Source organism: Morus notabilis, unplaced genomic scaffold, assembly GCF_000414095.1.
Source record: "Morus notabilis unplaced genomic scaffold, ASM41409v2 Scaffold946, whole genome shotgun sequence".
Classification (NCBI taxonomy): domain Eukaryota; kingdom Viridiplantae; phylum Streptophyta; class Magnoliopsida; order Rosales; family Moraceae; genus Morus; species Morus notabilis.
The window spans coordinates 513,683-530,743 of NW_010359240.1; the positions used below are offsets into that span (position 1 = coordinate 513,683).

Consider the following 17,061-nt stretch of genomic DNA (forward strand, 5'->3'; position numbering starts at 1 on the left):
CGCAGAGAGCGTCAGTGGTACGACGTCGTTTTGAATCTCATTTAGAACATTTACGAAAATCCCAAAATAAAAGAAAACTAAAGGATAAAAAATACGAATTCGTATGTGTATTTATACGTATATCTGAGTGTATTCTTTTGTGTGTGATCATTTTCTTTGTCAAAATCCCTGGAAACAAACACTTCTCTTTCTTCAGCTTTGAGCTCTCTGAACTGTCTCTCTCCTCTCTCTCTCTCTCACACACACACACACACAGACACAACACTCCACACTCTTCTTTCTCCTCCTCTTTCTCTCTCTCTCTCTCTCTCTCTCTTTCTCTCTTTATTTCTAGCTCCGTTTCTCTGTAAATGGCTGAATCTCGCCGGAAACGATGAAGATATCAGGCAAGCCTCACCTCGCACCGGCATTCCCTTCAACGCTCTCATCCAAAGCCGCTCTAAACGCTAAGTGCGATTCGGATCTTCAGAGCCGGCTCGGCGCTCGGAAACCGGCCCGGAGAAAGTCCCGGACGCCGAGATTGGGCCGGGTCCGGCGAGCAGGAGCTCCGAACGGGAGGCGGAGCAGGCCGGAGACGCCTCTTCTGAAGTGGAAGGTCGAGGACGGAGAGGAGAGAGGGAGGGACGGGAATGAGGTCGCCGAGGAGGACGAGAAGGCCGAGGAGAGTGGTCGGAGAGCTGGCCGGAGTGGAAGGAAGGGAAGGGAAGTGGCGGTGTCGGCGCGGAAGCTCGCCGCCGGGCTCTGGCGACTGCAGATGCCGGAGGCAACGGCCTCCGCTGCCAAAAGGAGTGGTCAGCTAGGGTTTGAGGTGAGTTTTGGACTGTGAATCGCCGATTAGATATTTGTGAATGATTGATTGGGAGTTCTGGCGTTCCAAAAGATCTGAAATTTTCTGATAGTTTTGATTAAATGTATGATCTTGAAGCATTTTGGTTCTATTTAAAACAGTTAAAGTTTGACTTTTTTTTTTTGTTTGTTTTTTTGTTTGTTTAGTTCAATTTCTGGTTGGTTCATATTTCATAAGAATAGTTGTAATTTGTGAATGATCTTAAAGATTCTATCCTTTTGTGAGTGATCTTCAAGGTATTTTTGTTCACTTCTTTTAAGTCTTCTCTTGGATAGTATTAATCAGCATTGTTCTTAGATCAAGCTTTTATAGAATGTACTTGATGGCCTGGTAGAATTAAATTTTCTTAAAAGGTTTCTCATTTTTGCTTCATTTTACCGAAAGAAAGTTGTTTATTTTTAAGGCTCCTTATGGTTGGTTGATTTGTTCCTCTGGGAAAAATTTCCACTAGGGTTGTTGTTTGATTGATTTGTACTTATTTGTGATTACTGATTATTTTTTAATGCTTACTCTTTCTCTTTGTCTCTCTCATTGTGGATTTCTATTTTGCCATTTTTGGCAAATTCTGAAAGTTAAATGACTCTGTTCATTGATGTTTGAGAAATTTTTATCTTAATACGATCAATAACGTTGTTTTCAGTGAATCTAAATTTATGATATTATACATGTCTATGGTATTAAGGACGCTTACGCGTTGCATTGATGACTTTCCGAAAATTTCGGTTTGCCATTTCATAGGTGTCACTTTAAGCAGTTTGCATTGTTGTTATTGTTTATATTCTGGAGATGTCGCAGTTGATTGATCATTTCTTTCCTACAGCATGGGGTTGGCTCTGTTGGGTTGCCATTTCTGCAGACTCGCTGTAGCAAGGTGTATGGTTCCGAAGTGAAGGAATATCTACAAAGCCCTAGTTCCAGTTCAAGGAATGGATACTTGTGCAAGGTACATTTCTAGTTTTATTTATTGATTGAAGCATGAAATGAAAATGGAAAATCCTTATATTCGTCTATGTGCAATGGCTTTGCATTGCAGGGCTGGCATATTATTACCTTCTTTCTAATAGTTCATTGTTGGAGGATTTATGATTTTAATGACCTTAATCATTCCCGTTACCTTCTTCTTTCTAATAGTTCATTATTGGAGGATTTATGATTTTAATGTCTTAATCATTCCCGTTAACAAATGTGTTTGATCTATTTTGAGTTTGCATTATGAAAGTCTACAAAACCTTTCTTATTGGAAGGTTGTGATTTTATGCTTAAGAGATATAGCTTGCTAGCATGCTTTATATGTTAAATGTAGAAGATGGAATTATTTCCTTTTGTGTGAAGATGAATTAGGAAAAAAGCAGACTGAACTTTCCTGGTACAGATTCTAACAGATTTTTTTTCCCTCTTTCCTTTTTTCTTTAGCTTCAACCTTCTTTTCAGTTTACAAACTCTGCCATGGAAGGGGCAACAAAGTGGGATCCTGTATGCTTAAAAACTTCAGACGAGGCACGCCAGATATACCGCCAAATGAAGTTGCTTGACCAACAAGTAAATGCTGTATCTGTGGTGTCTGCGCTTGAGGCTGAACTAGAGCAGGCTCATTCTCGCATTCAGGAGCTTGAAACTGAAAGGCGGTCCTCCAAAAAGAAACTCGAGCACTTCTTAAGGAAAGTAAGCGAGGAAAGGGCCACATGGCGGAGCAGGGAGCATGAGAAGATTCGTGCATTTATTGATGACCTGAAGGCAGAGGTGAATCGAGAAAGGAAAAATCGCCAAAGAATTGAAATCCTAAACTCCAAACTGGTTAATGAGCTTGCTGATGCCAAGTTATCAGCAAAGAGATTTATGCAGGATTATGAAAAAGAAAGAAAGACCAGAGAATTGATTGAGGAAGTATGTGATGAGCTTGCCAAAGAAATCGGAGAAGACAAGGCTGAAGTTGAAGCATTGAAGAGAGAATCCCTGAAACTCAGAGAGGAAGTTGACGAAGAAAGGAAGATGCTACAGATGGCTGAGGTCTGGCGCGAAGAACGTGTTCAAATGAAGCTGGTTGATGCAAAGGTGGCACTTGAACAGAAATATTCTCATATGAACAAGCTTGTAGCAGATTTAGAGAAATTTCTGACATCAAGAACTGCAACTCCAGATGCGAAGGACATGAGAGAAGCAGAGTTACTTCGACAAGCTGCTGCTTCTGTAAATATCCAAGACATCAAGGAATTTTCTTACGAGCCTCCCAATTCTGATGATATCTTTTCTGTTTTCGAAGAAGTTAATTTCGGTGAACAAAATGAGAGGGAGATTGAACCATGTGTTGCTTACAGTCCTGTTAGCCATGCCTCGAGAATTCATACAGTCAGTCCCGAAGTGAATGGGATAAGCAAGAACTGTATCAAGGGACATGTCAATGTGTTTGCTGATCATAATGGTGATATAGAAGAGGATGAGAGTGGATGGGAGACCGTAAGTCATATAGAGGACCAGGGCTCAAGCTATTCACCAGAAGGGAGCGCCCCATCTGTCAACAAAAATCGCCGAGAGAGTAACATCTCAGGGAGTGGAACGGAATGGGAAGACAATGTGGATGAGGAAACACCAATTGCTGAGATCAGCGAAGTCTGTCTAGTACCAACCAAACAGTTTAAGAAGGGATCATCGATAACAAGGCTTTGGAGATCCTGCTCGAACAATGGAGAAAACTACAAGATAATCTCAGTAGAGGGAATCAATGGCCGACTTTCAAATGGAAGGATATCTAATGCAGGTACCATGTCGCCAGATAGAGGTTCAGGCCAAGGTGGTTTCAGCCCCTCAGATTTGCCGGCTCAATGGAGTTCTCCCGACTCAGGGAATGGTCACATCCGAGGAATGAAGGGATGCATACCTCGAACTGGCCAGAAGCATAGTTTGAAGGCGAAGCTTCTAGAGGCAAGGATGGAGAGTCAGAAGGTCCAACTGCGCCACGTGCTTAAACAAAAGTACTAGTCAGTCAGAGTTTTCCCAACAGAGTTGCAAACAACGGATGAGAATGAATAGTTTCATCTCTGACCGGGGGAATGTCTATACTAAAGGAAAACTGCAAAAAAGTGATAGGCAGGAGTCAGAACGAAATGCGCACATTTGGCCTCCTAGACTTGCTCATTCCGCTTCTCCAGTTTACTTATGCGCTGACATATTCCATTTCCTTGCTTCCCCCAAGATCTCAACATCTGAGCAGGTGCATCAAAAAAAACGACGGGGTTGTCTTCTTCCATTCGTATCCGAGCGGCCTTCTTGTTTGCGGCCACAACAATTAGCAAGCAAGCTATTTTTTTTTTTGTTTCTCGGAAAAGCGTCATTATTTGTACTGTATCATTAATTTGCCGAGTCTCCAGGACACTGGCGAGGAATGCAAATTCTTGCAAAAGACTAAAATGATAACACTCTCCTATCTGTAATTTGTATTATTGTTATCAGATATTATTGCAGTTTCTTAGAGAAAATGGAAGAGGAAGAATGATCTACTTTAATTACTGTTCTACTTTAATTGTTCGAGTCCAATGATATAGCAAAAGCATAGGATTTCTCTCTTGTCTACGCTCCTTGGGAACCAGTGGAGAAAATATGTAGGAAACAACTTATGGGCCATCTTTTCATCGTTACAAATAGGACATTCTTTGGTCGGTATTGAAAAAACGGAACTATTGAAAAGATTTTGTTTTCATCCGTTAAATCTGTATTAAAAATTATTTATTTTACATACATGTTTTAATCTAATGTAATTTTGATTAAATCTAACGGATACTGATAGGAAGGCTAGGAAGGCCCTTGCAAAAAAAAGATCCATTAAAAAAAAAAAACTATGTAGTTTACCCCTTTGGAATATCTACATGAATAGGCAATTCACCGATCCCTTAGGGCCTGTTTGGTTCATAAATTCATAATTATGATTCATGATTCTTATTTTTAAAATTTAAATTTTTTATGAGAAAAAAACACTATAAAAAATCATGAACCATGATTTAAAATCATGGACGGATATATGAAACAAACATCCCTTATTGTTCAATAGGTTAAAACTTGGTACATGCACCCCCGATTCCCGAACTCTTTAACATGCTTTCAATTAGAAGACATCCATCCATTAACTTCCAAAAATGAAAAAGAGAAGAAATAGAAAAGCTTGATTTTTTTTTTTTTTTTGGAATAAAGCAGCCATGAATGGCAGAGAAGAGAAGAAAATACAGCGAGCCTCGGAGTCTTCTCTACGTCGACGGAAATCAAGGTGCACTTTTATTGCTTCATCATCGTAAACTTTCTTAGCTAGAGTGGTCTTGCCAATTCCTCCTCGGCCTACTAATGAAATCAGGTGATATAACCAACCTTTCGTAAGTTTCTCCGACAAGAAATCAATACCCACAAGTTCATCTTCCTCCGAGAAAATAGATGCCGCTCTAGGATCATGTCTAGGGAGTTGATACTTGTTCACACTATAGTCCGTTCATTTTACCGATTTAAATTTAAAATTTGAGTTTTACTACAGTAAAAAGCTTTTAGAAACAGTCACATAATTTTTTTACTACAGTAAAAAACTCACATAAAATTACATCTCAACTTAAATTAAAAACTCAAATCAGCGAACTAAACGGGTCCTATATTGTTTTTTTTTTTTTTTGAATTTGGAGAGAGAATTTGAACACATCATCTCATTATTACAACATTTTTCTTGATTATAAGCTAAAAAAAAGCCAGACGAATTTACTTAATAAATATGATATTTATGAAACCTAATAAGATTTTAGTCAATAAACATGAGATTGATAAAAAAAAAATACTCATTTTTCAACTCAAAAAACTCCATTGTTAATCACCTCTCTAGAAATTTAAAGAGCATACATTTACAAAAAAAGAGTACTAGTACCCCAGAAAGTATAATCACTCTTTTAAAAATGGCTTAAATTACTTTCTGAATGAGAAGTTAAAAATATGATGTCATAGTTCAAAGATATGCAAGTAATTGTCTTCTTGGTTCATAGATTTTTAATTGCTCTGCTCTCTAGCGACCATAACTTCTACTAAAGTCTTTATCTAGGCATGGAATTTGTAGAAAGAAGAGAGAAGCTTAGAACTAATGGATCCAGCGTTGGCTGAAACATGCTCAACAAATGAATTTATAAGGTGTGTCCAAGTTGCTCTCGACCGCTCGTGCGCAGATAGACGAACGATGTCAGAAGTCAAGTCTATGCTTGGCAGTGATATGGGAATTCTTCCAGATCTTAAACAATGACGACTTTCTAGAATACCAGATCTCGCTTCGTCAATGATGTTTCAAATTCGAGCGCGCATGCTTAGTAGCATTTCAAGTCATAAATAAGAAAGGACAAATAAGAAGATTAAGAATTCAAGTTTTGTTATAAGAAAAAGCTCTAAAAAAGTCACATTTAACTTTTTTATTACAGTAAAAAACTCTCATATAAAGTTACATCTTAACTCGAATTAGCGAACTAAACGGGTAAGCATATCACTTGATGTTATAGTTACCCTGCTGCATTCGTTATAGAAATGGTGTTTAAAAATCATTCAATTCCAGGACTATGCAATATGCACGCATGACGCGTCTTGCCGCTACCAAAATACTGTAAAAAAATGTATTCGGAAAATCATGCCAGATTTGAATTCAACTTATTTGATTGTTTGTACTTACTGATCGTGACCGTTTAAACCTTATCATTTGCAAACCGAAAATATTCAAATGTAGTGAAAAGTTCACAGAAATGAAATCATATTTTTGAAACAGTTAAAAGATGTATTAGCTGCTCTGCACTTATTAAGTAATAACATGCACAAATATGAAAAACCTATACGTAGTACATGTGAAACCAATTCACTCACAATGGAAACGAAAATTATGAATCTAAAATAATGCGTCTTGGAACTCAATCATAGCCCTTCCCCAGACAATTAAGACAGCGTTGCACTCTGCAATTCCATGTGAACCCAGAAAAAGAGAAGAAAAAAAAAAGAACATGTGAGCATCACAAGAAAAATAAGAAACTAACATTTCAAGAAAGGAAAGAACAAAGTTACATTTTGAAAAAGTATAAGCGTTGTACTCTTCAAAGGGTGGCTAAGTTCGTTTCGCCAAATCACAATTCAAATTTTTTACTACACTATCTTTTTTTATAAAAATTTAAATTTTATTTTTTCTATTACAGTAATTTTTTCACATAAATTTATTTTTCTATTAAAATTTTTAACTCAAACGAGCAAAAGAACAACCGTTATTGGGGTTATAAACTTTAACACTACAAGCTTTAATGAGATTCATATTTATTCCCCTTTTAAGAGATAAAGAAAACAAAAAAAAAACAAATGAAAACAATTTAACTGACCTGTTACCGTCACAAGTAGGACACAAACAAGGGTTAATGGCAACAGGGTCAAACAAAGGCGACCATTGAATTATCGAATTTCCTTTGCAAAGTTTGCATATGTAAAAGCCTTTCCCTCTACAAACCCGGCAAGGAACAGCTACGCCTCTCTGCACAAAAACCCAGAAAAGAAATCGATTAAAACGGCATAAAGAAGGAGAAAAACTTGAAGAGTCAGTGAAAATTTTTGCATTTTTTCACTTACGCGTTTGGATTCGGTGGCGAACCGAAGAGCTCCGATGGTGGCGGAGGAAATGATGTTGAGAGTGAAGACTCCGCCGAGGATTAAGGAAGCCCCTGTGAGCAGCACCCGCGCTGGCTTCGGAATCATCTCTTTTGGGCGTTTCAAGAGTCGAGTTTCTCAGAGGAAATTTCACAAACACTTGGTGATCATGTGGGATGTATGCTTAATGTTTTTCCTAAATTACAGACATATCCTCTCTTCTGTTTCAAATTTCAATTTCATGTCAATAACTGGAGGATCCACGAGAAAGGAATGCAGAATCTGGGAAATCTTGCTTTCTTTGTTGCGTTGCAGTATTTTCCACTCTGGGAAATCTCGCTTTCTTTGTTGCGTTGCAGTATTTTCCACGATAAGGTGGATGGTGGTTAAGACTAGAGAGAGAGAGAGAGAGAGAGAGAGAGAGGAGAGAGAAGCTTTTTAGCTAAATGCCTGGCACTGGCATATCTATGATTCTGTGCGTGTTTTTTTTTTTTTTTTTTTTTTTTTTGCTAAAATGTTATTCTGTGTTTTGATGTCCAAGTTAAAAGCGGGCGCTGAATGTGTTCTTGGGTAGTGATCAGGTGCGGTTGAATCTTGGGAGATTTATAGTGGGGTTGAGGGAGACGGGAGTAATGATTGGCTTTAGACAAATTTTGATCATGATAAGCATTTTCTCTAGGTCCACTATATTTTGATCAAGCGTTCGAAACTCCATAGCCACAAGTTGTATCTAGCGTCCTTACTTAGTGTGGAATAGTGGATGTTTAGTTTATAAATTTAGAATCATGATTTAAAATTATTCTCAATTAATGTATATTTTTTTTGAGAAAAAATATTGTAGTGAACCACGAACTATGATTCGAATCATGACACAAATTCACCACCTAAACGCACTTTAAATTGGTCCTGTGATAGATAAAGGAACACTAATTAGATAGACGAATAGAGTATGGTTTAGACCCTTTCCATTGTGGTTCTTAAGATTGCCTTAATGATCAAAAGAGTGGGAGCATGAGATACACCACTTGATTTTTTTTTTTCACTTGAAAAAAAAAAAAAAGATCAATGTGGATATACACTTTCTTTCTCCATTTGGATTTGGTTAAAAAAAAAAAAGAGGGTAATTCATGCTTCTTTTATGAATTCCCTCGTTAATTTACACGCCTATCAAAATTGTATACTCCCTAGAAAAATTTAAAGGAAAAAGAGAGAAATATGTCAAGATTTGAGATAAATTAAAATTAATAAGTCAATAGTTTACATAAGTTAATAAATAGGCTAAATTACTGTTTTTATCCATAACTTGTCTGGTTATGAACCATAACTTGATAAATTATGACCTATTAATTTTTATAACTAAAAATTGACCTATATACTTTCTTAAGCTTTTCATATTGACATATTTTCTACTATTTTTGAAAATTTAACATTACTTTTTTTTGGTACACCAATAAATCGGTAGATTAAGTTTTATGTTCTTAAAATTTGCATAAGATCACAAAAAAATAAAAAAATACACAACTTTAACCGCTAAAAAAACCTAACCTACTAATATACTATACGTATCAAAGAATATCTCTCGACAATTCTATGCGAATAATGTCTGGACTTGTACATGCTTATGCTTTTGCCCAATGTTAAAGCGTCTCGTGCTTTCTGTCAACCCTTTAGATGGCAGAGTACTTTAATATACAACTCTCCTGCAAGGTGACATCAATCTTCTCCGGGGAAAAAAAAGTATGTTACGCAAATTGGAAAAGAAAATGTCCATGTAGTGACCGAGGATTAAAAAATTGACATTTCTACATATGTTTTTGCAGATATTTCTATATTTTAAGTACGGATATAGAAATAAAATATAATATTTTCCTGCAGAATACTTGAAATTCTTATAAAAATTTCTATGAATATCAATATTTTCACAGAAATATCTATTGTTGCGAAAAGTGTGGGAAATTTTTTGAAAATATGAACAAAGAGCTTAACCATAATTAGCACTTTTAGATTTTAAACCTAGGGGCTTGTTTGGTTCATAAGGGTTGAACCAAAATTTAAACATTTAAAATTTTTATGAGAAAAAAATACTATAATAAAAACTTTTTAATTTCAAATTTTTATAAAGAAAAAAAAATAACAAATCTATGAACCGAGGTTCAAATTCCTCCACCAAACGAGCATTAAATTATTAGACGAATTATAAGCATTCTCGTTTTTTCGTTAGAAAATCTCTGTATTAAGAAATTTTAAATCAAATTTTTGATTTTTTATGAGAGAAATATTATGGTAAAAACTTTTTAAATTCAAATTTTTATAAGGGAAAAGACTGTAACATAACTATAAATCGTGGTTCAAATCCCTCTACCAAACAAGTTGAATTATATGTCACTTTAATTCTCAAACTTTCCTTCTTTTTTTTTTATTAGAAAATATCTTTCAACTTTGATTTTTAAGTAATTTTAGTCCATGATGTTAATATTAATGAAAGATTTCTAAAATTTAACAGTGACAATCACATTCCCATAGCATAATAATTTAATATTTTACATAAATAGTTATGTTAAATGTGAAATATTATAGTTTATAATGTTTTTAACAACAATATAACATTTTACACTTAATATAACTATTTCTGTAAAATTTTTAATTACTATACAATTGGGAGGCGATTTTCTCTGCTAAATTTCAGTAGCCTCTCGTCATTCTTAGAGTCAAGAATTAAACTTAAAAAACAAAATTCAGGAAGTAATTTAACAAAGAAAAAAAAATCAAGAATCAAAGCGACACAATTCTCATGACTCATGGATTAAAAATGTTGACTGATTTGTTTCCCGTATAATAAAGTTACAACACACTATTATTCTTTTTTTTTTTTCAGCATATGAATATGATTAATAACCAAACAACTGGTTTTTAAATAGTCCAATTCAATTATTTTGTTTTTCTTAAAAGGAAAAATTGTCCCCATCATACAACAAATTTAATAATTAAATTCCAACAGAAACAAGGTCTCACTGCAATGTCATTGTTCTACACTCTTGATTCTGGTTTTTTTTCGTTTGTCCACAGTTTCTGTCATCTGTATTCCTGGAAGTTGACATGGCCCGTCGCCTGCGCATGCTCGACAGCCTCCTGAAAATCACACAAAAACTTATCAGCGCCATTTTTACATCACTTGAAAATAAAAGAAGCACGGTGCAGTCAAGTAACGTTTTTGATGGATGAGGCATGACCTTCTGGCCCTTTACTCCAATTTGGCATACCCCGCAGCGCAAAGTGAAGTTGGCAGTGTCGGTAAATCTCCTTTTCCTGGAAAACAGGAAAGAAATTAAGGGACCATCATGAATCATATTATGTTACCAACATGAATATTATGCGGAAATTCCCGGCATTTAATCAATGTGAGTGGTTTTGGAATGTCCAAAACGGAACAATGAACTCCTAAGACCTGAAACTAAAAAGCACTGAATGAAAAGCATGGGTTTGACCATGTGTCTCGCAGATGCAATAAGTGCCAGTTTGATATTGCATTTGGAGACCCCAAAAATCCTTTGCATGGGATACGATGCAAGTAGGGCGTTTGGTAAAAGCAAACACCAACAACTTCTACAATTAAATGGAGAAACTAGGAACTATTAAGTTTTGTTTTTCCTTTTGCTATAAGTAGAATTTCTTTCAAAAGCACAGCAATCCCAAACTATTCCAAGTCGTCTACACCTGGCTTAAAAACTAAACTCGTATTACGCAGGTCAATTTGATATCAAGTGACTGTGGAGTTGTCAAAGTGCTACCTCTGTTGCTCCTTGACAAAATTAAGAGTAATCGCTTCAACCGGCCCAACAGTTCTGTCTGTTTGTACGGTGAAGATAGTTTGATCAAACTCCTCGGGAGCTCCCTCAAAAGGAGACATCTGATAAGCCAAGTAAACAGAAACCAAGTGCCTCATTAGATGATCAGCTAAAGTACAAACATAACCCACAGATGATGAGAAGACAAGTCCTAAACAAATAATGGAAATATGCCAGTTAAAAGAAGTATAAAAACTAAGAAAAGCCAAACATTGAATCTAGTTTGAAAAGTCGGGCAGAGGCGGCCATTTGACAGATTGGGAGTGGAAAAAAAAGTGCTTCTACAAATGAGATGAACTGCTGCAAAATCTTATAGATAGTCCCTTGAAAAAGGACAAATAAAAATAAGGTGGAAACAATTAAAACTCCGGAAAACGTACAGCTAAAGCATCGTAATGAAGTCCATCATATATCAGCATGACCCGTTCTGAATACTTCATTTCCTGTCAAATAGTATCCCCAATGAAATGAGATAATTGATAAATGACATTCATTAATGGCAATTGGATACGATTTTGATGAATATAGAAACCTTTGCTAATGCTAACCTGTCCATACAAATAACATCGTGCTGTTTGGATATCGTAAGCTGCGATCTCACGTCCATAATGTTCGGCTAATATTGAAAGTTCAATGGCACCTTGATAGCGGGTTACAATATAAAAGTCAGCAAAAGAGCCAGATAGTGATCAGAGAATATATTAGCACTGATATGTGGCACATCACATTAAAGAAAAAGAAAATTTCATTCTAATCTTAGGATAAATTAAGTTGCCATACACCCTATTCGTGAATCAAAAGTATAATACTTTGTAGAAAAATTCATGGATATAACAATATCTGTTTAGTTAGCAATTGGAATATAGCCAAAGCTGCTTTGATATACACCAACTTATACACCAGCTTAGCAACTCATCCTGTGGCCACAGCCCAGGGCCTCGTTTTTCGTAGCTAACAAGAAAACGATGCGTATTTCAACATTGTAAAGATCGATATCACTTTTTCACTTAGGTAGTAGCACATAAATAACCAGCAATCGGTCAAAACAGAATGGATTTTGACATACCTCCCCATTTCTCTGAGTTTAGAATCCAAGCACAATACTCTTCATTTGTCTTCCCGAGAAATGCTTCCGAATATTTCTCTGGATCACTAGCCACTGTTGCAGCTATAACCTTAGAAATTTTATGAAATGTTAAACATAAGAAATCAACTAAAAGGCGATATAGGTCACTTTTCATGCTTGGTAGGGAAGCCGGTGCATATTTGTAAGCTTGAGTTCCTACAATCTACAGGCTCATTCTCTAACAACAAATTGATTTTACATATACAATTAGCACATAAGAAAAACATTACATAATAGAAAGCTTACAGGAAATCCAGCTCATAGTGGCACATTGCTATCATAAATTAACTAATGCATTATTTCGGAAACAGTCCACACAAAAAACCATTTTGAACACACGAGGCGATATACTCTCACATTACTGATATGAAAAAAGCTAGATTTTAGATGCCCAGAATACAAAATGAATTCAAAACATGGATTCTCCAAAAAATTACAATCCGAACTTAATGTTCGTATTACTGATATGAAAAAAGCTAGATTTTAGATGCCCAGAATACAAAATGAAATTCAAAACATGGATTCTCCAAAAAATTACAATCCGAACTTAATGTTCGACTCATTTCTATACGCACTATTTGTCAAAAAAGTGAAAAATTGAAAACCATAGATTATCACCTGTCTCAACTCCGGAGCTTTTTGTTTGTCATGGTCCATTACATACCTGATATAAGAAGTATATTAGAAGATAGGCCTTGAAAACATAACTTGTGAATTCACTAGAACAACATTCTTTTTTCTTTTTTCTTTTTCTTTTTAAATTCACAACAATAAGGTAAACGGATTCAGAATGTGAGTAAATCCCAGGCATACCCAACTGCATTGAAAAGACAACTATTGTCTGAGGGAATGACCCTTCTAACAATAATACCTTCCATTTATATGCACCTGAAAAATTAGCCAACAATTCAGCAGTTAAATATATGATATTACAATAAAAAAAAGGACAGAAATCAATATAAAGTGACAAATAAGAAAGGAACTAGAAATCCAAAACAGATGATAGCAATTCAAGCAAATGGTTAAAGAGGAAGGTAACCCTATATGATCAGAAAGAACAAAAAGGAATATTGTTAAGGAACCTTTAGCAATGAGATAACCCCACATACAAATGAAATTCTACATTTGAATTGAAAATATATACGTACATGAATTAGAAATATATACATACATATACATATATTTACATACATGCGTGTGAGTGTGTGGGATTGAAACAGCGGTACATATATTATTAAATATAGGGTGAAGAATCGATCAGAAACCAGCTTCCAAAGCTGAGGACAATACTTAACTGATTCAACTACAAGCATCAAAAGTCCATAATTAAAAATATACAACTAAAAGGATAAAGAGTATTCCATGAAAATGATTTCCTTTTTTTTTTTCCTTCCTTTTCCTGGAAAATAAAAGTAGTAATAAATTTACCTTAAACATTCCCGCTCAGAAAAATATGCACATATAAATAACATATACAACCAAAACACAAAAGATCAACAAAAGAAAAAGAAAACCCAGATTCAGAAACACAACCTGGAAGTTAAAAGAAGAAAAGAAAAATCCCAGAGTCCAGAAGCTGAAAATTAAAAGCAACCCAAAAGCCAAGAATTAAAGATAACGATAAAGAAGCATTCTTTGCGCATGAAATGGAATTAAACAAGATATATAGAACGAAATATCTGGATCTAGAAACACCACAAAGAAAGAATTGCTTTAAAGTTACGAAATTAAAGAGAAAGAGAACAAAACCTGGAGGACCCACAAGAGAGGAATACAGAGTCTGGGAAATATTGCTTTCTTTGTTGGGTTACAGAATTTTCCACGATAAGGTTGATATGGTGGTTGAGACTCGAGAGAGAGAGAGAGAGGAAAGAGAGAGAGAGGAGAGAGAGAGACAGAGGAGCTTTTTAGCTAAATGCCTGGCAATGGCATATCTGTGTTTTCATGTCCAAGTTAAAAGCGGGCGCTGAATGTTACTTGGGCTGTGATCAGGTGCGGTTGAGTTTCAGGGGATTATAGTGGGGTCATGGGAAAAATGATTGGTTTTGTACAAATTTTGATAATGATAGCTTCATTCAATTCGTCAATTTTTAATTTCATTAAAAATATAGAGCACATTTAATTTATTAATTTAAATTTTTAATTTAAGTTGTGATGTAATTTTATGTGAAAAATTTTATGTAGTAAAAAAATTAAATATGACTTTTAAGAGCTTTTTACTGTAACAAAACTTGAATTCTAAACTCGAATCGGTGAAATGAACGGGATCGTGATTTTATATGAGAGCTTTTAACTGTAGCAAAAAAATTAATTGTGACTTTTTATGAGAATTTTTAACTGTAATAAAATTAAAATTAAAAACTCAAATCGGTGAAATAAATGAAAGCGTTGTGTGTTTCTGAGGTCAAGCAAAACGTGCCGCTTTTATGCTATTTTTGATAGAAGGATATTGAATATATATATATATTTCTCTTTAAAATTTATATTTTAAATAGTTATTTGTTTTTTATTTTATAGTATTTTTTTCCTTTATATAGAATGTTTATTTCATTCAAATATCAGAATTATCCTAGTATTGCTCATATAATTATATATATATATATAAATATATAACATTTCTGCATATAAAATTTATAATAAATATTTTTTTAAAAGACAAATTTATAATACATATTTATATGGTCATTTTTAACCATTCAATTTGATTAAAATTACATCAGATTAAAAAGTATATCTAAAACAACTAAGAAAATATCTCAAAACCCACACCAAAATAAAAACAAGTTGAATCAAAATAACATCTTAGAAGATCACATGTAGTACAAACTTCCTAGAGAAACGGCATCCTGGAAAATGTAGAAAAAACAAGAAGTTGTTAAATGATGTATAGGAAATGGAGGTTGTATTAGATAAATCCGTTGATAAACTAGTTCAAAATGTGACGGTTTGAAATTTTTTTTAAAAAAAATTTAAAATAGAAAATTTGAAAAAGAAAAAAAGGTTCAAAACCACTTAAAAATAAGAGAAGATAGACTTATGCCTCGCTTAGGTGTTGGTTTAAATTTTATTAGTTTGAATTTTTTGATTTGTACAGAAAAATTCAAACTGTGTAATTTAAATTATAATTTGAATTGACGTTTAGATGTATAGTTAAAATTTTAATCTGAACATAGAATAAAATTTAAATTTGTGTTTAGTAGGTGTAAAAAACATAGAGATGACACTTTTTACTGTTTAAAAATAGTTTGAACACTGAACTTGAGGGTAGAGTTAAACTCTAAGTTGGACCGTTTAACTCAGTACAAACAGGAAATATAATTCAAACTACATGATTACCGAATGCTAATTTAAACTGTGCTCATTATTCAAACTCAGTTAAACATAACTAAACTAGTAAAACAAACAGAGTTCTTTTTACTACTCAAGTCACAACTCAAATTTTATTATTATTGTGTTTTCTCATATAAAAATTTAAATTCACTTTTATTATAATGTTTTTTTTTTCTCGTATACACAATTCAAGTGACAAACATAAACTTACAAAGATTTGCCAAAACACTAGTTTGAAAAACTTTCTACTTCAATTTGAACTAGCTCATCAGGCGGGCCAAAAGTCTCGCAAAAATGTTGTGAAATGGGACGTCTTGGAAATGGAAAGTAAAATATTTAACTATGTCCCCTAAGATGACATGTCGTAGTAGCCTAAAATGACATGTCATGTGTGGTGTCATGTTGTAACGGCATATCACGTACGACACGTGGTAGAATAAGGCGTGGTACAAAACTATATTTTAAGGCTTGTCTTAAAGAAAGATATCTATGTAACGACAAGTCACAAAATGAATTTTTAGTTGCTAAATACAAACTCTATTCCGGACTCTATTTTAGTTGCTAGTGTCTTTGTCACTTGTCAACTTAGTTTTATAAGACAAACTAATACAATAACAAGTCATCTTTCTATTACTTGTTTACAGAGTGACCAGCGGTCCTTTTAAGATTTTAAGTTAGATATGACTGTTTCTAAGAGTTTTTTATTGTAAGAAAACTCGAATCGGTGAAATGAACGGAATCTTAAGTTACAACTTCAATTCAAATTATAACTCAAAATCATCACTCAAATTATCTTAACTCAAAAATGTAAAAAAATAACCCCTATATTTTTAACGCTTGTCTAAAAGAAACGGCATCAATGTAAGATTTTAAGTTAGATATGACTGTTTCTAAGAGTTTTTTATTGTAAGAAAACTCGAATCGGTGAAATGAACGGAATCTTAAGTTACAACTTCAATTCAAATTATAACTCAAAATCATCACTCAAATTATCTTAACTCAAAAATGTAAAAAAATAACCCCTATATTTTTAACGCTTGTCTAAAAGAAACGGCATCAATGTAACGACAAGTCACCAAATGAATTTTGTCCTCATTGAGTACCCAATGAGGATGAAACCATGTCAAAACTCCCCAACACATCAATATTAAGAACTACTCGTAATGTTCCAACAACAACAGCTTTTGAACCGAAAAACAGCCAACTGCTTTCTCCATTTTGATCAGCAAATTACAGTGATGACATTGCAACCAACAACAAAATGTTAATGGGAAAAATGAAAAGAAAGT

At 34.3% G+C, this 17,061-nt stretch overlaps 3 protein-coding genes across 5 annotated transcripts; 1 reads left to right on the forward strand and 2 right to left on the reverse strand.

Moving 5' to 3' along the window:
- The first annotated feature begins 289 nt into the window (after nt 1–289).
- On the forward strand, nt 290–4,320 carry LOC21400826. Its single transcript, XM_010093852.2, has 3 exons — nt 290–808; nt 1,668–1,790; nt 2,261–4,320. The coding sequence occupies exons 1-3, from the start codon at nt 374–376 to the stop codon at nt 3,821–3,823; spliced, it is 2,121 nt and encodes a 706-aa protein (XP_010092154.1). The 5' UTR covers nt 290–373; the 3' UTR covers nt 3,824–4,320.
- Nucleotides 4,321–6,615: 2,295 nt separating this feature from the next.
- On the reverse strand, nt 6,616–8,174 carry LOC21400827. The gene is made up of 3 exons (XM_024162855.1): nt 7,454–8,174; nt 7,210–7,358; nt 6,616–6,796 (listed from the first exon to the last, which is right to left on the reverse strand). The coding sequence occupies exons 1-3, from the start codon at nt 7,577–7,579 to the stop codon at nt 6,754–6,756; spliced, it is 318 nt and encodes a 105-aa protein (XP_024018623.1). The 5' UTR covers nt 7,580–8,174; the 3' UTR covers nt 6,616–6,753.
- A 2,264-nt stretch (nt 8,175–10,438) lies between these two features.
- On the reverse strand, nt 10,439–14,354 carry LOC21400828 (ubiquitin thioesterase OTU1). Of its 3 annotated transcripts, none has more exons than XM_024162847.1 (9): nt 14,192–14,354; nt 13,256–13,330; nt 13,061–13,106; nt 12,383–12,491; nt 11,865–11,956; nt 11,697–11,759; nt 11,260–11,378; nt 10,702–10,777; nt 10,439–10,600 (listed from the first exon to the last, which is right to left on the reverse strand). In XM_024162847.1, exons 2-9 carry the CDS (start codon nt 13,318–13,320, stop codon nt 10,544–10,546), a joined length of 627 nt encoding a protein of 208 aa, XP_024018615.1. In that variant the 5' UTR covers nt 13,321–13,330; nt 14,192–14,354; the 3' UTR covers nt 10,439–10,543. The 3 variants fall into 3 exon arrangements, with proteins under 3 accessions (XP_024018615.1, XP_024018616.1, XP_024018617.1); XM_024162848.1 differs by lacking the exon at nt 14,192–14,354 and adding an exon at nt 13,976–14,008; XM_024162849.1 differs by lacking the exon at nt 14,192–14,354 and having other exon boundaries at nt 13,261–13,290.
- Between the last annotated feature and the right edge of the window lie 2,707 nt (nt 14,355–17,061).